This window comes from Hesperophylax consimilis, chromosome 16 (genome assembly GCF_061612785.1).
Source record: "Hesperophylax consimilis isolate HC1 chromosome 16, BYU_Hcon_1.0, whole genome shotgun sequence".
NCBI lineage: Eukaryota > Metazoa > Arthropoda > Insecta > Trichoptera > Limnephilidae > Hesperophylax > Hesperophylax consimilis.
The window spans coordinates 11688128-11714203 of record NC_142851.1 but is presented as its reverse complement, the minus strand read 5'-3'; the positions used below and the strand labels follow the sequence as shown (position 1 = coordinate 11714203).

The 26076-nt window shown below is 35.1% G+C and overlaps 1 protein-coding gene across 2 annotated transcripts in view; it reads right to left on the bottom strand.

Annotated features, from left to right (window-relative positions):
* Pli (E3 ubiquitin-protein ligase pellino) overlaps positions 1-26076 on the bottom strand; it is a 185202-nt gene that overhangs the window by 63156 nt on the left and 95970 nt on the right. For both annotated transcript variants that reach the window (XM_089640887.1, XM_089640888.1), the window contains exon 3: positions 23858-24089. In XM_089640887.1, coding sequence (XP_089497013.1) covers positions 23858-24089 — 232 coding nt within the window. The remainder of the gene's footprint in view (positions 1-23857; positions 24090-26076) is intronic.

Here is a 26076-nt window from a genome sequence, read left to right as displayed (position 1 = left end):
ATATTTATATATACTGGTTATATAGTTATTATTTTACTTCCAAATGAAATTTCAACATTGATCTATTTTATTTATATTTATATTTACCTATAAATATCTATTTGATTTTTTATTTATATTTACCTAGTAAATATAAAATCTATTTTATTTATAAGGAAATATAAATATAAATAAAATAGATATTTATATTTACCTTTTATATAGTTATTATTTTACTTCCAAGTGAAGTTTTCAACATTGATCCCTTTATAATATACCATGTGTCATACCAAAATATTCAATATCATTTTGAAGCAGAAGGACTCAAGTCCACAATGCTTTTTTTAAAACATTTTTTTTAGGCTTTGCATATAAAATATTTTATTTAATTTTCTCATTTTCGATACAAAATTAATTGATTCAATAGGATAAAAAATAAAAATCAATTATCATGAATATCCGCAGAAGTTATGAGACCAAACTTACAGAAAAAAAAGTATTTTGGCTCTCCTGAACATTTAGCTTTTTGGAATTGCATCCGTATGCTTCTCGGGTACAGATTTGTTATCAATTACTGAGGGTGTGTTTAATGCTATAAGACTAAAGCAGACACTCACCACCTGTACTAAGTTTGAAAATTATGTTAGGCAATAATAACACCACAACGGGCAAAAAACCCTGGTTTTCGGTACTTAAATAATAACACGGGAAATGTGACTCAAGAGGAAGCTACAAGCCAAACATGTGTATATTCTTGGTATACCTTATATCGTAGGTAATAAGCATTAAAATCGCTTGACAAACGGAGTCTAGGAACGTTCGATTTCAAGCACAAAATTGGTTTTTATTTATTTTGTAAATAATTTTATAAGAAAGCAAAAAAGTTAATCAAGTGAAACTGTCACAGATAATCTTAGCTTTATTTATTTATTTATTATTTTTTTAAAACATGACATATTACAGTGATCTTTGGCTGTCCAACTAGGAGAATATCTGTTTTAGGACAGTCAGAAATAGGCATATTTATTAAAAGCGATTCATGTTTAGTCTAGTGTATTGACTTTTACTTATTGCACTTTATAAATAATATGAAAAGAAAAAAAAATAATATAAGAAGTTGCTAACTTGTATTTTAGCTATAAAACTATATTTTTTAATTTTTCCTTTACGCGTTCAAACATTTCTATTGAAAAAATACTTTTTGTAGTAGTTTGCATTTATATTTTTTATTGAGTAATTTTTTTTTATTTGTATTCTACTCAAGCGAAGCGATAGGAAATCCTTCAATTTATCTAAAGCATATTTTTGGTATTTATAATGTACACCAATTCGTTATAAAGATTACACGAAATAGTGAATTGGCATATTATGCTACGTATACATACGCTAGCCGAACTGCCGAGCTAAACCTCAACTTAGGGGAAAAGAACGAAGCAACCGCAAATGGCCAGAAACGTCGCTTGTAGTTGCATCGTTGCTTTCCCTTCATTCGTGGCTCGGCTCGCGTTTCGGTTTACAAATGTATACGTACCATTATAGTATATGATTCCGAAACTACTAGACGGACGGCCTTGCCGACGTTATTACGTACCACTTTTCTAACAAAACGAATAAAAATCAATAAATACGGAAGGGTGTGGGCGGCGGGCACATATTTTAGGGTAAGCGTATTACGTATTCTGGGATTATTTCATCAACGGTAGGTACTTTGGCATACAATATATCTGAGGAAAATGGAAAGAAAAAGTAATCATTATTATACAAAGTACACCTACAAGGTTGCGCACTAAAATAACACAAACGTATTTGGTACAAGGAGAAAAATGAGTACTGCTCACTTTAAAATCCCGTTAAAAACGTGATGGCACGCCATTTCCCAACAAAATATGTTCTTGCAGCTGCGCTTATCCTAATAAATATAATGGCGAAATGCGAAAATATTAGAATTTTTATGAATACGTGTTCCGACTCCCTCATAACACATACGCGTTTCACTGATAGTTTGTGAGAAAATCAATCAATTCATTCGTTAAAGGCCTGCAGTCTGCAGTTTCAACAGGAATAAGAAAAATTTAATCATATCAGTAAATTCTCTCCGTCTACAAGTTACATTATATTATGGCCATATTTTTTATAAATGTTTTAACATAAAGCTAACATGTATTTAATTAAAGAAAGAAACATTCCCGGGTTACGAATAACGTGACAACATTTTAAAAATCCCACCATCACTATTAAAAGCGGAAAAAGTCGCTTGTGCAATGATGGAAGGATTGCGCAAGCAAATGAATTGAACCCACGACGCCTGTCACTAAACCAGTAGTATTTTTGTTTTTTTCTATGACGCCATGTTCTTTACAAAAAACGTTATTGGGGCTACAAAATAAATTAAATATTACCCGCAGTTTAAGGCGTTGTAAAATAAAAGAAAATTGGATCATACCTAATTAAGATTAAAACAAATCATTTTAACAATCCATATAAAATTTTATTCGATAATCCTGCGATTAGATAATCGAAAATGTTCAATCATAAATTCCTTTTATAATCTTTGGCCTCTTCTCTACTAGATTACCTACTTTGAATAGAAAACAAACAAAAATTGCACTGACTGTCAACTTTCACTCTACCGTATCTGCACGATTAAATCTTTCTATATAAAATATTATATATTTCATATTCGCAAATGCACAATAAACCGAGACTTAAAATAAAAGAAACCAAAGCGAGATACCTTATAATAATTCCGCATGATTAAACCAAACGTTGTGTTTTCTCGTCCAGATCAAATAGGCGGTCAAATAGCACTAAGATGTGAAAAAGCGAACGTGCAATTATAATAATTACGTTCGCATTACAAAATCAACGGTCTCAGTGATTCATATGAAATATTATTATCATCAAAAATTCCGGGCGAAAGTGAAATCACACTTCATTATCGCACAGCGACTTCTCGTGGGAAATTGGTGAAAGGAGTGACTAAGAAGATTGGCTACGTACATTGTGCGCGGAAAATTGTGGTAAAAGCAGGAAATTGGAGATTCAACATAATCTATGTGGAGAGTTATTAGGGTTGCCAGCTCCCGTTTTATGAATTAGAGGATTTGATACGATTAAATAAAGGACATATGATGAAAATAAAGGACATCAATATTTTTTTATTAAAATGCTGTTATGGTATCAGTACTTACATTTATTAATAAAAAAACATTGTTAATACACAATGTTAATCGAAGCCAAGTCAGTAGTACGACCTTAATTAGTCATTTTGCATTTAAAGTAATAAATAAAGTTAATACTTGGTATTACTTTTGGCTGCTCTAAGAGCTTCTTCGTTTTCTATAATGAAATTATAGAATTGTTTGCATTTCATGTTGAAGTTCAACTTTATTTGTAGTTCTGCTTTTACATTATCAATATTTAACTTATTTCGGTTTTTGGTCCACGTATTCGTACACAAGGAAAAAATCCTTTCGGCTTGGGCGTTAGAAACGGGGATTGAAAATACGTATTGTATTATTTTTAGCAGATTCTTGTTGTCATCCGTAGATTTGAGAATCTGAATCCAAATATCAAGAACATTTTCACACTTCTTGTCGTCTATAATTTTCGTCAGGAGAGGCTTTAATATACAGAACTCTTCATACAATGCATCAAGGTTAATATTAGGTATCAAAGTATTGTCCTCTATTGAAGATTTTAAATTAGAGGACAAGATCAATTTTTGGGTCTGAAATAGAGGACGTCCTTTAAAATAAAGGACGTCTGGCAACCCTAAGAGTTATGTATGACGGCTCCTCCACACTGGCGACCAAACATGTAGAAATGTCACGAAATTCAAAATTCGATCGAAGACGTTATGCAGGGTTTCCAACTAATCTATCCTTAGCGCACCTAGGGTCAATTTATAGAAGGAACGTTGAAGTCAATTCTCTATTTCATAGATTCTAGAATAATAGATCAGTCTACATCAGGATATAGAATAATTGCTGTAGAAATGAGATCCCTGACGCATATGTGTGGTAAAACGGAGGGACGGAGCGAAGGAAGGAGTGTATGGAGAATATATGACGCAAATTTGAATGGTAGCAGAAGTCGGGGACGCCCGAGGAAGACATCGCACAATCAAGTAAATCAAATACATAAGTCGGACCGAGTTGTATGGCGGTCCGTCCTTTCTGCCTACTCCTATGAAACGGCGTGATAGTTAGTTAGTTAGTAACCTTAAGATATAAATTTCAAAAAAATAGAATAAATACATTATTTGTCTGTCGATTTTTATGATTTAATATTTAATTTATACTCGCTAAATACTTGAAAATCGACACATTTTTTTGAGGAAATTCGTCAAAAACGACGCTATACAAAAAATTCAAATATAATTAAAAATTAGATTCGTTCACTATTAATTTATATTTTTTTATATGCATAACTAACTGACGTGTACCCGGCATTGCAAGGGGGTTATCTTTAAGAGATAGACATATATATGATCGCAGACTTTTCTGTAAACCTTTTTAAGATATACAATTCCTAAGTATATTATTTTGATGCATCTCGTAAGGTTTAGCCAGCGTTAGCAATGGAAGCGCCTGAAAATATTTTTTTACGACTTGATTACAAAACATAGACTTTTCTCTACATTCTATAAATATAATATGCATATATATACCCTATATGAAAACCCTATCAAAATCCGTTGCGTACTTTAGAAGAACTAAATGCACAAACAGACAGACGCGGAAAGCGTCTTAAATTTATACTATTTAGCGATAATGCCATAAAAATCACAATATATGTACAATGATGCGGCCGACAGGTCGGTGGTCGGGGTGTGAGATGATCGGCTAGCAATCTAGCGGATAAAGTTTGATGATTATAGCGGGAACAGATTTATTCAGTATTCAACAGGATAACTTATGCTTAATTAAACGGTCTGTTCTATATATTTCTCATAGTTTATTTCTGGAAGTAACAATCAATAAATTAGATCGAATTAATTTTGCCATTCTCTACCAGTTACCGTGTATGATAAATAAATTAACAATATTATACTGTTTAAATTCTAAGGTCTGGGTTATATCTTGACCCCGCCGGTCCATTGTATTTAGATTGATTCTTTTTTCCACGATCAGAATCAGCAATTTATATTTTCACACCGGGTACCCAAAAGAAGCTGCAGCGAAAATAAGCCAAAGGATAGAAAAAAATAAATGATGTTAATTTCACTTCGGGTGGAACAATAAAATAACTGGAGAATGCTGTACATGGAATAGTACTATATCAGAGGCATAGGCAGCTCCCTATGCATAATAAATATATTTATTTTTATAATTATGATACCAAACTTGCTTTAACTATGTCGATATATACTTTGTACAGCTTTAGAAATACCTTTAAATTTTTCATACTTTTTCTGTGTGATGACACTGGAATTGCGTCACCGTTATTTGGGACAGAGTGTAGCAGTTCTTACTCCTGGGCGGCGAGTTCCTACCCGATTATTATCAGTTGGTTAATTTTCTCCTGTTGGCACTCCTGTTTCGAAGAGAACGTTATATCCTCCTCTGTTCCAGGGAGACTTGTAATTCGACAGGAAATTGCGCTGCCCCAACCAACACACAAAGTAATCGCCAGATTTCTGCACTTACCAGGTTTGGTGATTCTTTTGGATTGATGTCCAGCGGGGCCCGCACTTGGGAAGAAGGTTCGATGAATCACAAGTCACTTTTTTCACATTAACTGATGCACACAATCTGCGAGCATGTGCTACGAATAATGATATTTAACGGCGGTTTTTTCTCCAGTAAATAATTCTTTGATTTTTAGTCGATGACGGTTAAATTCTTACTTACCGCACTTTTCGCTAGGTGCGTGTCGTTCCATGTGCAAAATCAAGCGTGGAGTTTGAATTCCCACTCTATGGTTGGTGGGAGCAGAACAAAGCTGATAATGTGGCGTAGCCAGAAAAATGACAAAAGTCGTAACGAAACAGCTTAGCTATTGCTAAATGTCTTTCTCGGGCGTCTCCGACTTCTTCCAGCATTCACTACTGAATACCAGGATGGTACTGTTAAAAAACTACATTATATAGACTTAAATTCGTTTCCGTATCTTATTCCAAAGCAAACTTTAAAATTTTCAGCGATATCGGTCGACTACTTTTTTATTTTAGTGAGCGCAAACATACGCAGGCTAAATTTTTATATAAACAGAAGAATTTAGCTTTGTTCTCTACAACACCAAATCCGGCGTAATAAAGTGTTGCTAAATACAAACAAGCTTTACAACAAACTGTTCATGTTTATTTTTTACTAATATCATCGAAGTTGCTACACATTGCTTTGTACTACAGGGTTTCCAATAAGAGGTGTTATTTTGATATTCAATCGTAAAAGATCAATGGTTTCGTTGCTTGTGTGGCATGTAGCGCCGTCTTGTTGAAAGTAAACGTTGTCCAGATCAATACCATCCAATTCCGGCCATAAAAAAATCATTAATCATCTCTCGATAGCGCAATCCATTCACCGTAACTGTTGCTCCAACCTCATTTTCGAAAAAGTAAGGTCCAATGACTCCGCCGGACCATTAACCGCACCAAACAGTCACACGTTGAGGATAGAGAGGCTTTTCAACAATAACTCGGTTTTCCGAGCCCCAGATGTGACAATTTTGCTTGTTGACGAAGCCACCGAGGTGCAAATGGGCCTCATCACTCAAGATGATTTGCATTTGATTCACTCAAGTGAATTTTAATAATTTCAATGCGTTGTTGAAGCGTTATAGTGTATCTTTCCATTTTTATTAATGGCGTAGTTTCTACTTGTCAAATGTCAAAAAATGATAGCTTCAAAAGTAACATCTACCGAAATAGCGGGTTATTCTAAATAACACATTTTATTGGAAAACCCTGTACATACTTTCATTGCACCATCAATACTGATTTTCTATTCTTGTTTGTATATACAATTATAGAACTCCTTTATACAACTGAACTTTCTAGGTAACTTGTATTGTACCTGCTTATATCGTACATGCTCAGTTTATAATGTTATGTACTAACACTTATTATTGCACTCCTGAACAACTTGCCTATAACCACTGGAACGATTTCGGTCGAAAAATCGACCACTTTTATTTTTCTGCGATTGATATCGGTCCAAAAATGGACCGATTTTTCTACCATTCGTAAAATATTTATTGTAATTATTTAAAACGTTTCCATGGCCAGCTACTTGTTTTATCGAATAGCTGATAATATATTCTCTTTGTCTATGAACTTATCCGTTGTCTTTGAAGTGTTATTTAACGAGTTTTCGCGGTTTTTTTATGGCGTCCTGTCAAAAACAAAATTATAAATTTTCAACATTCACGAAATTTTGGACTCTTCCTAAAATGCCGTAAGTAATTAATTTATTGGGTTTTTAACGCATAATTATATATCTGTGTAATCATGATTGACTTATCTATCTTTGAAATGCGTTTTTAATTCGTTTGTTTGTATTATATTGTTTTGGTTGAAGTTTTTGTGTAAGATTACGTCAACTGAAGACGTCATCTGTTTTTGATTTACAATAATGTCTTAAATACTGCACTCGCGCATTTGAAATATAGATATTCCATCACAGTGATTCAAAACAAAGAGATATATATAAGTTTTATTTGAATTGGTTCATTATTAATACAGATATTTGCTAACCAATTATTTTAAGTCATATGTCAAAAAGTTGACTCTTTTTCACATGTAAAATGGTGTAAAGCCTTCGTCACACAATAAAAATTTAGTAATTTAGTTGTATAATTAATTAATTTGTTTACTTTTACCAAATTTGTGCAGAAACAGCTGTCGTCCAGGGAAAGGGATCACTCCACAACCCAATAATTATTTTCAAATTTTATATTAGTGCAATATTTAACAAAATTTAAACATTTAAGTACTTACATTAAGTGTTTTCAATTTAAAATTTATAGAGCGGTGCTGACTGCAAGAGGAGGCAGAGGAAAAGGGAGACGTGGGGTACGAGCTGGTGCCGGACTACCTGCACGTGGACGTCAACGCAGAGCTGCAATTGCAGCCTCGTCTGGAGTGTTAGTATTTTTTAATGTTTTTTTATGAAAGTACTTTGCTGTGGCCGTTGAACTCATCATATATTTGTATTTATTTAAACAGCGACCCTGCTTTGCTACTGGTGCGAGAGGATCGCGTCAAGGCCCTAAAGGCTGTTAGGGCCCTGCCTGCTTCCTTCCGGCTAGAGCTGGAAAGCCGAAAATTCAAGAAGCAGGCGGCGCGCATTTTGCTCCCTACCGCACCTCCAAGAAAAACTAAACAAAAGTAAGTAATCGTATTTAGATGCTTGGTACAATATTATTGTTTTTTCCTGACAGCGTTCCACTCTTACAGTGAGAGTTGGTAAGTTCAGCGCTCTGTGCATTTGGCACATTCAGTGCATATTTTACAGAGTTCTTATTTTATTGTTTATTTACATACTGTACTTACTGTTTCACACGTGAATGAGAACAATTTTCTATGATTTATGTAAATGTTTTCAGAATTCCATCTCCGGAGAGAACAACGTGTCCCTTTTCACAAGGGACGCCTTCACCGTTGCCACGACCCGTACCACCACCGTGGATGTCCACTCCCGCACAGACCCAATCAACGGCTCCCAATGCACCAATTATGCCTATCCGTGCAGCATCTCCCGAGCCGTTACCTGGGACATCGCGGAGTGGGGAACTCTTCTCTCCGGAAGCCGGCTATCACAGCGAGCTGTGGGTGGACGTACCATTCTACGAAGAATTGTCGGCGTTTGGGAACGGTGAGTTTATTTTTTGAAATGTCATACCAGGGGCTCAATATAAAATCAATTATCTATATTTTATATTGATATCCCTAGCACAGTTTCACTGTTGGTATATTGGCAGGAAATAAGCATAGTACTTAAAAATTCCACATAACAAACATACAAAATGTATTGTTGTTATGTCGTGGATGCATCATTACACATCTTTTTTCTGTAACGGGTATTGCAGAGTGAGAAATAAGACATGCCGAACTTCTTTGCGAGGATTACATTTGATTCACCGGCTTCTAAACGGTGTAATACAGCATTTTTTTCTTAAATTGAAAAAACACTTTCGCTTCACGGGACTCATTGTGTTGCGAGGCTGTATTGGTAGGTGGGTTTTGTAACCGGACAAATTATCATTAAAATAGGTCGCTTTACGTAGTTGGTCACTTTAAACGGATACGTTTTCCTACTAAAAGCTATGAAACCTTACTAGAGTTTACATTATCGTCACTTAAAACAGTAGACCGTTAAATGCAAAGTCATTATATCCAAATTCTACTGTAAATTTGTGTTTTCTTTTATTTCAGAGTCAGACATGGGCAGAAAAAGTAACGTGGACGAGGCAGCTGTACTAGAAGAGTCTGTACTTGGAAACCGTGAGTTATAAAACTAACTAACTTACCTTCACGCCATTTCGGTAGGCAGAGAGGATGAACCACCATGCAACTCGATCTTGGCACACACACTCTTTTCTTCATTCCATACCTACCTGACTGTGCTATTCTGACTCCTGACATTGCCCGCCTCAAGTATTTGATTAACTTTTTATATTTTTTTTTATATGAATACCTCACAAGAGCCTCAGCTGGAGCCAGTGAGACTATGGCATCCCCAATTGGGGGATGTTGTGAGGCTGAAGGTAAGTGGGGAAGGGAAAGAGGAAGATGGGGAAGTACCTGGCTATTCAGATCTAGTCACTAAACACGGCTAAAGCCATTTGGAGCAACGTTTCAATTCTGAATGGTGGTCTTACACCAGGGCGATACTGGTAGTATCTTCCACTCTGGAACGTGCCGCAAATATACTATATATTATTTTAATTATTATTTTAATTAATTAATTGTGAAATAACACAAATCAATCAAATAAAATTTATTTGCGCACGCCGGGTTCGAACCGGCGACCTTCGGAATGGCAGTCCAATGCGTTACCACTGGACTATGCCGGCCGTCAAAAGCCATTTCAAGCAACGTTTCAATTCTGAATGGGGTCTTACACCAGGGCGATACTATGGGTATCTTCCACTCTGGAACGTGCCGCAAATATAATATATATTATTTTAAATGAATTTTGTGTGAAAATAACACTAATTATTCAAATATAATTTATTTGATTTGATCCCGCGACCATCGTATTGCGAGTCATAAGCCGTACCAGAGGCAGTGGGTTATCGTAATATAGACACATTAAATTAATTTGGGTTTTCTGTTGTTTCAGAAATGGACAGATCGAGCGACGAGGATGACGAAGCGAGTGACGTCGACCACGAAGAGAGCGATGAGGATACCTTCTGCATGCCGCCAATACCTTATCATAATATTATCAACGTTTCACCTAACTCCGCTATGGCCATAGACTTTAGTAGACAAGACCAGGTAGATAGTGAGGCAATGCGTTTGATTCTGCCGCCTGAAGGTTACTCTTTCGATTGGTCTAATGATATCTTACGTTTTACTGGGATAAGGGAGACTTTCACAGGCACGCCGGGACCAACTTTCAATACCGACGAAATGGGCAAACCTGTGGATGCCTTTCTTAAAATCTTTGATGCAGATTTCGTTGAACTGATCGCGAGAGAGACCAACAGGTATGCAGATCAATGGATTGCGAAAAAACAATTTAAGCGTCATGCGCGTACCAATAAATGGGCTCCCACGAATAAAGAGGAAATGTATGTATTCTTGGCAATTTTAATGTATCAAGGTATTAGTCTTTTCCAGATCTAGTCACTAAACATAACTAAGCCAATTCAAGCAATGTTCAATTCTGAATGGCGGTCCCTCACCAGAGCGATACTCAGAATCTCACTCTATAGCGAGGCACAATGATATTATTATGTATTGATTTTCTTAAATTATGAATAAACCAATAAACTGAATACATTTTTATTATGACAAAGTGTGTAAACAATGTTTAAATCAAAATACTGCTCTTTCATTGTAACCATACAACTGTAATATTGATTTAAAAGGATATTAGGGCTTAATAAATAAATCAATTATTGGTTCCATCAATTATTTTCCCCTCATCCATTTTTTTTCGATACCTTTGCGTTTAGATATAAAATTATCACTATGATTTTATTTGCCATTCTACGGTCATACAAAGGTTTGATATATATATACAAATTTATCATCATTTTACATATTCCGATATACCCTATGTAGATTGACCTTAAGGTAGCTGTCAGTAGTGATTTTTCGTCAAATATTGGTGAATTTCATCAACTTTCAAAGTATCCCCCTGAAATATTGGCAATGTTTATATCTATGATGTATATCTCATTTTAAGCCTTATTTCCTCGTTTTGCACGTTATATAAAAACATGGTTACAAATCTCCAGTTCTAATTTACAATTATTTAAAAAGTAGCACCATGATTTTGACATCGTGAAATAGGCTCTCTGTATAATTCATCAAATGAATAAAATAAAGCCAACACGGCGACTATGCTTATTAATAATTGTAGACAGTTAATGTATCTTCCTAACGTAATACCAGTTTTTGTGGTAAATTTATTATATAGTATAATACAGTGATTTCAATTTTGACACGTCACGCACTCAAATTTTAAAAAATTATTTTCTAACCAAACTTTTGAAGAGAGCATAACGTACAAAAAATTATTTTCCCATTATATTCTTGCATCTGTGGTTATCAAACAGGCCATAGAGAACATAAAAACGTAGAAAATATTCTATAAAGATATTTAAAACTGCCACTGGCGGCAATTTCAAATCACAAAAACGCTAATTTCGCGCATTCATAAAGTTTAAGATTTTTTAATAATTTATCTATCAATTCTAAAAATATAGAATAATTATAAAAATATAGGTGAATTCATTGGCTGTATAGCACTACAATCAGTTTTATGTCTCCGTATTAAAATTCGGAGGTTTGATTTTTTTAATGTTGGCGGAAAATATTCAAATTCGTCGCCAAAAAACCGCGAGCAATCGGAGAAAAAAGTTTTTTGACGCGCGATCGTTCGAGTGGATAACAATGTACTGTACACATGTATAAACCTCCTAGGCGCGAATAAATAATATAATAAAAGCAGTACCTACAAAAATAAAATCATTTTGCTCTGCATTTGGATTAAAACCACTTTTTCAATTTCAGCAAAAGTCGCAAAAACAAACTAGTAAATGCGAAACATAAAATGAAATTGAATTAGATGGCGTTGAACATTACATTAAATTGGGTACTAAATAAATGATTGATTTAAAATGTTCAAAGTGATTACAGGCAATTCGTTTGTGTCTAGTCATTGTTGTCAAGTGTTGGGAGTGAGACACAGAGATAAGGGATAGATAAAGGAAAGTTAATTGATTTATTATCATTAGATATAGGTACATAAAATATAATCAGTTGGCGATGTGAGTTTTAGTGGTCAAAAGCGCCTGGTTGCACCCACACCCAGACGTTGCGGTTTCAATCCTCTGATAGATAAGCCTTCCATCATTGCACAAGCCCCAGAAGTAGGAGGAATTACAATTTTTCAAGTTATTCGTAGCCTGGGAATGTTTGCATGTTTTAAAAATAATTTGAGTACTAAGCTAGTCTCACACGAGCGCTATACTCTCACAATATATGTAGGCTTGACCTAAATCACCATATACTATGATAATAGCTCTCGTGTGAGACTAGCATTAGGCATTGGAACAGTTCAAATTATTGTATTGATTCAAACATCCAATGTATGTAGCTTAAATTTGGCATGTCACAATGCAATCACTATTTATGAATATAAAATACCAGCGCAGATCCGTGAAATATCACGGGATATTATAATTTTAAATTTGAAAAAGACAATTAAAATATCTTATCGCTTCTCTGAATTTGTTCAAACAAACAGTAAACTTTTGAAAATAACTTTTAAATTCAAAACAAATCAGATTTCTATCTAGATTTCGCTGAACCGTAGTTATAGACACAGTCACAACCGATATAATATTTTTATTTGTGTTGGAATTCGATTTGAAGTTGTGGGGCACAGTACATCGGTTTGCCCGGGGAATTTCATTGGTCCTCGTACATTTAACCTTCTACCACTACAAACTCAAATGATAAATAAAACAATAGAATATGTTAAGGAGGTAAAATTATGGCTGAATGACGCAGATATTGAAACGCTTTTTATATAAACTTATTGATCCTTCCTACAACTCACTTGCTGAAACTTTATAAACTATTGTACATAATGTTTTCTCTTTACTTTTATAATAACTATAAACAAAAAAAAAACTTTTTCTACTTATAATTATACTTAGGTACTTGAAATATAGTAATGGTTTTATATTACCCACACTCAGGCAGTGCCTTAGTGGGTTTTCATTTCTTGTGTATACAATTTTGGTAATATATATTATGTTATTATTTACTGTCTATTATTATGTATAATATATGTAAAGAAATGAAAATAAATATAGTAAAAAAAAAAAAAAAAGGATTGCTAGTGTCTCACAGCGCCACTGGACAGAATGACTATCTGCGCTTGGTTGCAATTGGTGCAGTGGTTCTTGCGTCCTGTTTGCGTCACATCCGACCATCTCCTTTGTGCCGCCGAGAAAAGTTAATCAAGTAAAGCATGATTTGTGGCCGTATATGTCACGGAACAAAGAGAGGAGAGGACTGAGGCAAAGAACAGAACGCATTGTCTATCTGCTCATTCAGTCGAGTGACAAAATATTCGATAGTCTAATCAGACTATTCTTTGATGCGAGTCATCAAGCCATATAAAGTGGACACACGTGTATATTCAATATTTCGTGAGGTCAATGGCAAATATATAATTTTTCGACTCGTCCGACTGTAGTTCATAAATTAAGGTTGTTCAAAAGATGTCGACCATTTCTAATTTGAACAGCCCACATTTGAAGAATAAATTGGTTAAAATAAGCATGAACCCCTAGCGTGCCAGGGGTAAAATGCCAATCGCTCGCCGTACACCGGCTGACACTATTTTCGTAATAACTTACTTGTTTATTTTTGCAAAATTATGTTTTTGTAAATTGTGACGAATTATTAGAAAATGTGTTTATAAAATTTAAATATTTTATTTATATATCCATCCAATGTAGTTTCCTCAAGATAGCTACTTATATTTAGAGGAACGTTTTTTTCTCTCTCTCAAATGTTATAAAACATTATAATGTAATGAAGACATACTACACCATATATATTCTGGAGATTAATTATTTTTTCCAGAGAAATAAGCGTTATTTACAATAAAAATAAGCCACATGAGGCTTTCCCGTTAATAAATACAGTACTTTGACTTTTAAAATTGAAAATTATGATTTTAGACGAACATTTGGCGACGGACCTTTTCATCATGTTGAGATACATTTTTTTCTTGTCTACTGAATAGAAAAAACACCATTGTTTATGGATCAAAATACCATAAAATCGAATACGGTGAGTTACTAGGAAGTCCACGATGAATGTCTTGACACGTTAAGGGTTAATGACGAAAAAAGTCTAAAATTTATACTAACGACCAAAGGACTCAAATATGCAAATGCATACAATCCAATGTCTACTTAAAAATGTAGTTAAATTATCTTAACATCAAATTATAACTACTAAGCTATCATTCAAAAACAGACATCTAGTTTGTATGGATTTAATTCAGTTTATTAGTACAGTTGGCGAGAACAGATTCTCTATACAGAAAGATTGGATACTGCCGGAAAAACATGGACTGGAATCAACCGCACTAACAACCTCTCCACGTGCCGATTGGGTAGGACCGACATTCATTTCATATATTAATGTCATCCAATTTCAGAGAAATGCGTATATGTATTGCAACCAATATAATGTATTTTCATCGACATGCAATTGAGGATCTGCCGAGTTTCAGCTCGATCCGATGTAGAGAAGTGGGTTGATTTCCGCTTCCAAAATTTGCATGCAATCATTCAATCACGAAACATTGAAAAGTGAAATTCAAATAGATGTATTTTAAAAAATGTTTAAGCTTCCACTACCTGTAGTAGAAAATAATTTTGATGTGCGTTAAAAATTTAGATAGGAAGCCATTATTTTACTTACAAGTCGAAAGATCGCTGGCCATTCTCTGCCATTGTTGGGCAATATTAAATTAACCTTTTAAAGTCTGAACCTTTAACTTTTCACGGCAGGGCAAAATATTCCAGTACTATCTATATTTGCCTAGTATAACCCGAATATTGGCAACGAGATACAAAATATCAGAAGAACCCTCAGTCAGTCACGAACCGAAATAAATTAAGCCAACTGATGAATCTGTTGATGGACCAACAAAGGGAACGTAATTAAATTTCGTCATAACTCTTGGTTTAATATTTGCACATGCTTAGAATTCCCTGGATAGACCGAGGACCATCCATATTAGTTTGGTCGATGTCAAGAAAGTGTGCGAACACAGAGGAAGCGGGTTTCGACTTTCTGATTAGTCGGCGCGTAGGGCCGACTGGCGCAGGTTCAGATTTGTGTACGCGCGTAGCGGCGCCGATAAGCATTACCGGAATGAATTCTTAATTCCTATTCGCCGGTGACGCCGGTTAGTGACGCTTAGTGAAGACGAACTAGTGTAAGTTTCTCACCAAGCAAAAGAGTTATGTGAGAAGAGCGATATTTTTATTTATTTAATTATATAAGATATACTACAATATACTACAGATATACTGTAAATGTTTTTTTAAGTATGAGTGCAACGTAAGTTGTACCTTTTTTAAATATAACAATAAATATCTTGTATTATCGATGTGCAAATTTTTACTCTTCCCACCCCTTCCCTTCTCCCCCTAGGTGAAAAGTCTGATGAAGTTTAGTTGCGAAAAAGGTTCCAGCAGTCATGGCAAGAATATTTTAGGTCGGAAAAAATGTCGCCACAATCAAAATGCCCGAGATTTCAAAGGTACTTTGGGTTTAAAACAATAATTGACAGTTTGTCATCTCATCAGTCTAAATTTCTTTTCCGATTGAGGTTTCGAATACCTGCTGCATCCACTTTATTATAAAAGCAAGCCTTACTTTGTCTAGGTGAAACTTTGACTGAGCTTTTCAATACTACGGTACCTATCTGCTCGAAGAAAGTTTGAATAAAGACTTGTCCTCGGGATAGTTAGGTTTATAGGGACAAATTACATGGATAATTCCTTATTCGAAATAGTAAAAAAAGGTAATTAAAATATTTTATGATTTATTATTTACTATGTGGGTATTTAACCCCTGGAAAACCGTTCGTGCACCAGTGACAATATTTTGTTCCCGCGGATCATGGGCTGCTGGCATTTGAATTTCGTCCAAACTGGAATGTTGTGATACGAGATTTAAATCTATATGCCATGAGAAAGTGCATAAAAAAATAACAGAATCGCTTGCAATTGAAACACTTTTGAGTTCATTTTTGAATTCCCTCAATAGGGGTTAAGTACCTAATTTTTTCCGTTCCGCTGTAAACAGTTTACCCAACGAGAGTTATTTGTTGATATTTTCTAAATGTGAGTGGATGAAGCAATGTTGGTTGTCATCACCGTGATGTTTAACGCTTTATTGACGGTATGTATGAATAAGATATAGACGGTACGTATGAATAGAGAAGTTGACATTACGTATGTACACGTACAATCTATATGCATAATAATGTGAACAATTGCTCTACGTTTGTGGCCCATCCATCTTGCACAATATGTCAAATAGGAAATGGTTTGATAATTTATTCTCTGTCATAATACTCGTACATACAAGAATCTGTTACGGGTTGTTTCAAAGAATTTGAACAATTCATCAAATTTCAATGATTAAATTCAAGATAACTTTGAAAGTTCTATTCAAGTTCTGTTATTATTTCAACGCAAGTCGGTTGTCTCACTGAACTTTGATAACAGAACTTTATTAGGACTTTCACGAAATTTGAATAAGTGCCTTGTAATTATGATAATTTCCTAGAGTTTTCTTTTAAAATATGAGAATACTAAAATAATAGTAATTTTGTGAAGGGATTATTAAATAAATGCACAATTTTAACGGTGAACACAAATAGTCCTTATTTTGAGTACAATTGGCAAGTATGACTCATTTTTTACAGTAGTTCAATAATAGTAAGAAAGTGCAATAAATGTTAACAACCCCTCTATGGGGTCACTGAGGAAATAGGTTACATCTTATCATTCCTCACCATTTTACAAAAAGGGATTCAATGAGTATTTCTCTCAGTGTCGCGTGAGTCAGTCCTGCCAGAGGTAAACGAAGACAGGTAACTTAACTTTTCTAGAGCAAAAATTGACCAGTTATCAGTCATCACATCTGTGGCATCCCTTCCGGAGATCACACCTTTAAGCCAGAGCGGCGGGGTGACAAACTGACCAACAGCATCCCTCGCCATAATTAGTCAGAGACAAAGCGATGCGGGAATGAGAATGTATTTGATCGAAGAAGTCATCAATATACGCTCGGAAATTAGCTGAATAACTAGATGGTTTGTTATAATTTGTCATATCGCTTGCCCTCACTAATCAGCTGATTCTTCTAAAAACGTTATGCATCGCTGCTTTATAGTTAAGATTCTTTCTTACTGAACAGATTAAGGCAGTACGCTGCGCCAGTTAAAACGGGCCCAAGCTTTATGTATGCTACTTTGACTAGGATGTCACTGCTTATCTACTGACCAGAACGGGGCCACAACTTTCACGGCATTGTATTATCTCGTCTATTCTGCGTCAGTGGTGCGCCATTATCTGCCGCCGCCATTTGATCCACGAGACACGATTTTGAACTTAACCACCCTCAGAGTCCAGCGACAATGTACGCAAGCAAATGTGACGCTAGTGACAAAGCGCCGCTTTGTAATTTTCAGCCACTTTCCCGCAGCAGACAATGTGGGGTTGTTGATGTTGTTGTCGGGTTGTTAAAACTTTTATCGCACGGCAGAACACCGTCAGATTAATTTTCGGAATGAGTTTTCAACTTGTAAAATAATAAAGCTTTATTTATCCGCACCACTGGACATTGAAACATCATATAACTTTAAGAGCACTGTTGATTCGTTGTTAAAATTTTGTACGAGATGTCAACAACGTACCTACAGAATATCCCCCAGATAACAAAATAAGGGTGGAACAACAAATTTTGATTAGCTGACCAGCAATAGCGTGACTGTTATGCTTGACAGCTGATCACAATTTGATGAAATGCTAACACGGAGCGAGAATCTGCAATTAACGTGGACCATCCAAATGTAAAATAATCAAAATGTGATGAAAATTGAAACACTTCAAGCATTCAAACAGGAGTAAAACAAGTCCCCTCCCCATTATAACATAAATTTAATTGTAGCAATTAATGGCACCATTGTTATATTTTATATATTATTATGATGGGAGATTTTTATGAAAGTTTATTTGTGAATTTGTATATTTTTTTATTGACCTTGAGTAAAGAAAAATTAAATAATCTTGATGTTTCTATGTTGTGTAGGTACTGTATAAAGGATCACGTTTTGACGTTTCGTAATAAATAAACATGAATATGCATATGAAATACCGAGTTTCGGCATAAGAACCTTGTGGTTATTGGAACGGAACGAGAGTTATTATTTTTTTGAATTATAAACACAGAATTATTCTTATTGATAATATTCTGTTCATACCAAATTAATAATAACTCATTAAGAATACAAAACATAAACGTGAAACTTTACACTCTGTGCGAGGTTACAGGACGGTAAAATATTATTGTGAGTAAGAGAAAATGTTAACCATTTTATCCATTGCATTATTTTTTAATAACCAAGTTCACTGACGATTCATAAAAACTATGTAATATTTCAAGATAAAATCACGTTGCATCATGAGGATGTTCCATACTGGACGCATTGACCTCCAGATTCCTACCCATCCCTGATACCTTTTTCCTTCCCAGAACTTCCTCAACTTCCTTTTCCTAAAAAGACCATCCACACAGCATCCCCAAGATGACAAGGCCCATAGGCGGAGCGGTGTCCGCTATGTTAAAAATAAAATTACAAGAAAATTTTCATGTTTTTTTAACTCCACACAGGACGCCCGAGGGAAACTATTTGCCTAACGGACAATGTCATATTTCCCCACCTTCATCTTACCTATCTCCTTCCCCTCCCCACTACCTTCACCCTCACAACATACCTCGATTGGGGATGACATAGTCTCACTGGCTCCATGAATAAATAAAAATATTTGGGGATGCTGTGTGGAGAATCTTTTAATGAAAGGAAGGAGTGGACTTGGTCTTGAAGAGACCCGTGTTGTATGAGGGATAAAACAAAGCGGACGGCAAATCATTCCAGAGCCGAGCCATCGAACACAAGAAGGAGTCGTAGAAGCAACCTGTTTTCGTGTGACAAATGGCAACCGTGTACAAAATCTCAATCTTAGTACTATCAATAAATTCCAGTAATAAATTTCAGTACTATCAAATATAGCAATAAACGCGTCATAACCGCTGAAACGGGAAATAGGAAGCAGCAAGGTCGTTGATATTTCGTTTATAATTAGCGAATGTCAAGAATCTATAAACAGAAAGGAACCAGTTTATTTTTCTCGCTCTACCCACTCTGATATTATAACATTGATGTAAATAAATCCACATTAATTAGCCGCAGAGTAAAATGTATATAATTCATAACGCAATCGTTGCATAATGCGGAACAGCAGGTGGATTATATTGTGATATTAACAAAATAAGATAAGCATAGTCAGAATGTTATGAATAATTACGTGTCGTTTTGTTGTTGATCATTGTAATTACAGCGGAAAAAATATATATGTACATATTGAACTAATTAATTCACTTGATATTAATCACGCCGTTTCCTCGCGAGGGTAGGAAGATAGGCTGGACCGCCAAAGGACCTTTCTTTGCACACACTGCTTGCTTCATCCACATTCATACATCTCTTCCTCTGTTATCCCGACTCAAGTGTTTTTTATTTAATTTTTTTTATTTCTTGCAAAATAAATTGTACAATAAACACATTTTATAGTATTATTCCAACCGCCATGCTAGGAATGTCCCAGTGAGATGGCGGGTGAATTATTCACAATATAATAAATTAATTTAATTTTTAATAATTGCTGAAAGAAGTAAATTAAATGGGGAATTCGAGACACGTATGAAGGGAGTTTAATCAAAACCGCCTAATCACAAGGCCGGCACACTGAATTAGATTCCTCCTAACTTGAGTGAGAACCTCCAAAAAAATGTATTTTTTAAATTTTTTCAAAATAACTAAAACTTTTTAAAAATGTTTTAATAAAAAAAAGCATAAAACCACATACAAGTTAGAAGGCTGCTTTGAATGAGTGTCGCGGCCTTGTGATCTAGTAGGTTTTGGTTTAATTGGTTAGAGTGTAGAATGTATGTGTATTTTGATTGTAATTCATTGCAGATGAAAGGATCCACAGCGTTATTTGTCTTATAAAATAATGGAGTTGCGTTTCGAAGTTGTCAGGTAAAAGGTTAAAGATTTTAGGAGCAAGGTAGATGAATTGTCTTTGTGCCGATGTAGTTGTAGTTTATGTATGTTGTAGTGTCGGTTAATTACAGTTTTGGTAGTGTGATAGTGACGTAAGAGTGTTTTTTGTTGTACTTGTATATGAAATGTATCAGCATACATTTAAGATGGAGTTGACGCATATTTAAGACATTATACTGAAGGAAGAGTTGAATTCGAATCGTTTGATTACTCTTGACATGTCTTCCTCGGGAATTATATTAAATTTATTATAAATTATTATACACCGCTGAATTGATTGAGGAGCACCTGAAAACCTCTAGGAATAGTTTAAAGTCAATAATATTACTGATTATATATATTATATCATTCAAAAAATGACTTTTATCATTGATGTCGCTATTCCAAATTCCTGTAATATTAAAAAAATCTGTTAATGAAAAAATAAGAAAATACACAGATTTAGGAAATGAGATTAAAAGAATTTGGCATTCACAGACTATAAAAATTTTACCATTCGTTATTTCGACTACTGGCATTATACCTAGCTCTCTCATTAAAAAATTAGGCGTATTAGATCTATCAAAAAATTTACATATAAAGATGCAAAAGTCGGTCATTTTGAATACATGTAGGATAACGAAAGATTTTTTAAATATTTATGTTGAGGGATCAGTAGGATTTATAGGCCCTGTTAGGAGTTCTACCGAGCCGAACCCTCTGATATGAAAATATCTGAAGTCGGTGAATTATTTTCCCATTTGATCTCTGGTGGGTTGACGTGTTGTTCTTGTATTGTTTTGTATTTATTTTGCTTATATAATGCACTTGCATAATGTTGATCGACTAGATGATCATTTGTGGAAAAGTGTGTGGAACGGTTTAGTTTTTCCTATGGGGAAGATTTAACCCGGACATAAAATCGGAAGTATATTATATCTTCTAAACTATATTATTTGATTGCACCAAGTAGCGAAAAGCTTTTCTTTGAATATCTATTGTTCAAAACAAGATGATTCCAAAATTAAACAAGGGCGAAACCAGGTAGTAGAACTAGTAGTCGTGAGTATATTATATATTATTATTGGTATATATTTTCGTTTTCCGTAATCTTGTGAACCGCCTTTTAAGATAATCATCAGCAAAAACGGCGTTACAAAATTACCAATTTAATATTTTTATCTGAACAAAAAAAAGTCAATTTTGGCGTGAAAATATCAAAATGGTCCTTCTCATTTTTAATAAAAAAATCCCACAACTTTTAAAATGATTTTGTGAAGTTTATTTTTAGGCGAAACATGTATATTTTCCCAAAGCGTAAGAACGTTATATGCTGGGTCACCTATGTTTGGGCACGCTGCAGACTGCACATAGACAGAGGCATCAAAATAGACTGGGTGTTGATTATATTATGACGCAAGAGCTAGCTGAGACGACCGTGTTGATGGTTGAGGTCTGTGATGAAGAAAAACTATACTGACGAAAAGCTAAAATATGACTAAATAGGTTGGAAGGTGGACGGATACATCATCTGGAAATGATGTTATAAAAGAAATCTAAAAAAGTTTTTTTTTTATATGTACGTATCCTACACATTTGACGGCCTACGTGGTCGAGGGGAAAAACTCGACTAGTAATCAGGAGTAGTAAATTTTATTGATTGAATTGTGTTATTTCACAAATTATTAAATTAAAAATAATACACAGTATACTTGCGACACATTCCTTCAGTGAAAGATACTCTCAGTATCGCCCTGGTAAGACCAGCATTCAGAATTGAAATGTTGTTAGAAATGGCTTTAGCCTTTATATTGATTTATTTTTGGGGTATTATGCCTTGCTTTAGGCTTGTTTGGTGACAAGATCTGATTATGTGTGTTTTGTGGAGGGCGGGTGGCAGCCGCGTGGCAGTCGTCGTGGATTTAAAGTTTATACAAATCTAGTTTTATTCCGATATTGATGAAATTTTGCACATTGACCTTCAAAACAAGAGGAAGGCCAGTGTTACATATGGTTTTAAAAAAAACTATGTGCAAGGACCGGGCAACGCCGGGGACGTAGTGTGGACTGTCTGGTCGAAGATATTAGTCCTCTTTACACTCCTAGAATTACTATGAGGTAGTTAGTTCCCAACCAACAAAAAAATTACTTGCTTCTTAATAATTAATTACTAGGCGTCGCAGGATGTTGTCATTTTATAAATAGCTAAAGTACCCGGCGTCGCACAAGCTTTATGCAGCCTTTTTCATAATCAAATGTAGACAATGACTTTCCTCTCGATTTAGGTCAAGTGTGCAAAATTTCATCAATCTCAAAATAAATAAACCGTAGATTTTTATAAAAATCAAATCCACGTGGCATGCCGCCACAGACATTAATTATTCTTTATATGTATACTAGTGGACCCCGCATAGCTTCGCTATTCCCAATGTATTTCTCGGGCGTCTCCAACTTCTTCCACCATTCACTACTGAATACCACAATGTTACTGTTAAAAAAACTACATTACATCGACATCGTATAGCATTCCGGCGTAGAGATATTGCGTTTAGTGTTCCTAGGACGTCACCGACGACTTCTACCATACAAACTACCATCTAAACACACCTGGCAATAATAAGAACAAACTTTTAAATTTTCAGTCGATTACTTTAAGAGTTTTGCGAGCGCAAACATTCGAAGGCTGAATTTTTTATATATGAAGTACAGGTTTTCCAATAAGAGGTATTATTTTGAATAGCCCGCTATTTCGGTAGATGTTACTTTTGAAGCTGTCATTTTTTGACATTTGACAAGTAGAAACTACGCCATTAATAAAAATGGAACGATACACGCTTCAACAACGCATTGATTTTATTAAAATTCACTTGAATGAATCAAATGCAAATCATCTTGAGTGATGAGGCCCATTTCCACCTAGGTGGCTTCGTCAACAAGCAAAATTGTCGCATTTGGGGCTCGGAAAACCCAAGAGTTATTGTTGAAAAGCCTCTCTATCCTCAACGTGTGACTGTTGGTGCGGTTTATGGTCCGGCGGAGTCATTGGACATTACTTTTTCGAAAATGAGGCTGGAGCAACAGTTACGGTGAATGGATTGCGCTATCGAGAGATGATTAATGATTTTTTATGGCCGGAATTGGATGGTATTAATCTGGACAACGTTTACTTTCAACAAGACGGCGCTACGTGCCACACAAGCAACGAAACCATTGATCTTTTACGATTGAATATCAAAATAACACCTCTTATTGGAAAACCCTGTAAAAATAGATTTGGTCGTCTACATTAAATACAATACATTTGGTAAATGAAAGAATAGACTCGCCTGGAACATGTCCGTGGTGTCGTCCTCCGTGTACTCCACGATGACCGCCTGGTTCCGGCTGAGCGTGTATGAGATGCTGTGCTGGCGCGCGTCCAGGATGGCCTGCGAGCTGTGCGGCGTCTTCACCACGTAGTGCTTGGAGCGCCGCACGCCGCTGGGCTGGGCGCGCCTCAACAGCACGAACTTGGACCTCCGCCGGCCGCGGTCTCCCTGTGGCAGAAGGCCATTATATCTGTCAACAACAACAAATGTATTTTATTAATTCAGTATACGTACAATAGGTACCTTTGGTCATACATTCATTCGTATTGGCAGTAAAAATGAAGACCTGCAGAGTACGCCAAGAAAAATGGCAGAACAACCCACTAGGGGAGGGGTGATATTTGAAAAATACATGTTTACAAACTAGGTCGAGTGAGGTATCGTTTACAATGTTTTCATTCATGCTGAATTAAATGAGACCACTCCCAAGTCGACAGTATAAATTTGGTTCAGTTTTTTGTGAAGAAACATACAAACTAACCCTTTTTATTTTCAAGTTTCTTAACCAAAAGCTTTATTTTATTTATTCCATAGAGCTATACAATTAAAGGCACTATTGCGTACAAATTATATCTTGTCAAAACGTCAAAATTAAATATCTCGGAGTGATAATAGAACAACACATGAAGTGGAAAAGACATATATGTGAATTGGTCAAGCGTATCAGAAAGTGTGTATACATATTCATATGATTAAGAAATATTTTAAAAATAAATAACCTAAAAAGAGTACACTACGCACTAATCCAGTCGTTAATTCAATACGGAATTATTGGATGGGGGGGTCATACAATAAGATTCTGACCCCGATCAAAGTGGTCCAGAAGCTAATCCTCAAAGTAATCCTCAAGAAACCCTCCACGTATCCAACAGAAACGCTATTTACAGATTTCGGGGTGCCCCGAGTAGAAGATATATTCAAGAAAAATGCAATCATCCAAATTTATAAAGATAATATAATCAAAAAATTTGAAACCCACTTATCTAAAAGATATCAATACAATATTAAAATTCCAAAATGTAATACCAAACAAATGCAAAATAACTATAAATATTTAGGAATAAATAATTTCAACAACCTTCCGATTGAAATAAAGAAATTAAAGGATATTAACATACTTAAACTAAAACTAAAGTTACTCTTTCAGAAATAATCAACTAAATAATTGCCTGTTTTTCCCTTCATTGATATTTATTATCAGTCTATACTCATCTCCACTGTATTTAGATTTTGTCTCTTTATATATTGTTCCTATCATATATATACTTACTTATAGCATATTGATTCTATTTTTCTTATAATTAGTGTAACTCTCTCACCAAGCACAAGAACCAGTTTCTTCATTGGTGAGATTGCGAACATAAATATATTTTGTAATGTAAATATATTCTTTATGTACTCATATTATATCCTGTGTTCCAATAGCGATAATTGGACGCGCTGGAGATCGGATTTTGTAGTTTCCGGACGTTCGGCGTCAGAGCGTTGGAGGTCAAATCGGGCAAATTGGACGTACAAAAATGGAGCCTATGTTTTCGTTTCATGTCTCATCTAAATATAATACATCAATGAGTTCCCAACTCCCAACCACTGGCTCGAGGTCAATGTGACTACGTCATCCCCAAATTAAGGCATAATACGAGGTTAAAGGGAACGACAAAATAATGTAAAAAAACTGACCTATAATAAAATCAGGTTAAACATTCGAGAACGGGGTCATATAATGAATATTATCCGTTTCCTTTTCAGAACATTAGGTTTAAATGAAACCGGATAGTGGAAAGAAAAACTACATCACGAAACATGTACCCAAAACCTTACATTGATTCCATCTCCATAGGGGAAGGGAGGGCAAGATGGAAGGAGCGGGCAAGATGGAAACTATCTACCTATCGCCAACCACGCGACAAAGTGCCCGTGTCTCTACGCACACCGATATAAGCGGCCATGTTGTATTTATGTCCGGTGACTCGGTTCGGCTCGCGCTACCAAGCAACTTCCACGCGTGTTTTGTATTTTAGCGACGAATTCTTACAAAATCAGTGGACTTTAAAAGTGTGATTACGCATAGAAAGTAAGTAATACTGCCATTTTGTTTTTATAAACACTAACTATAAGGAATAGATTTATGAATCGATATTTAAAGAGGAAAAAAATTAATGGATTTTCTAAGAAAT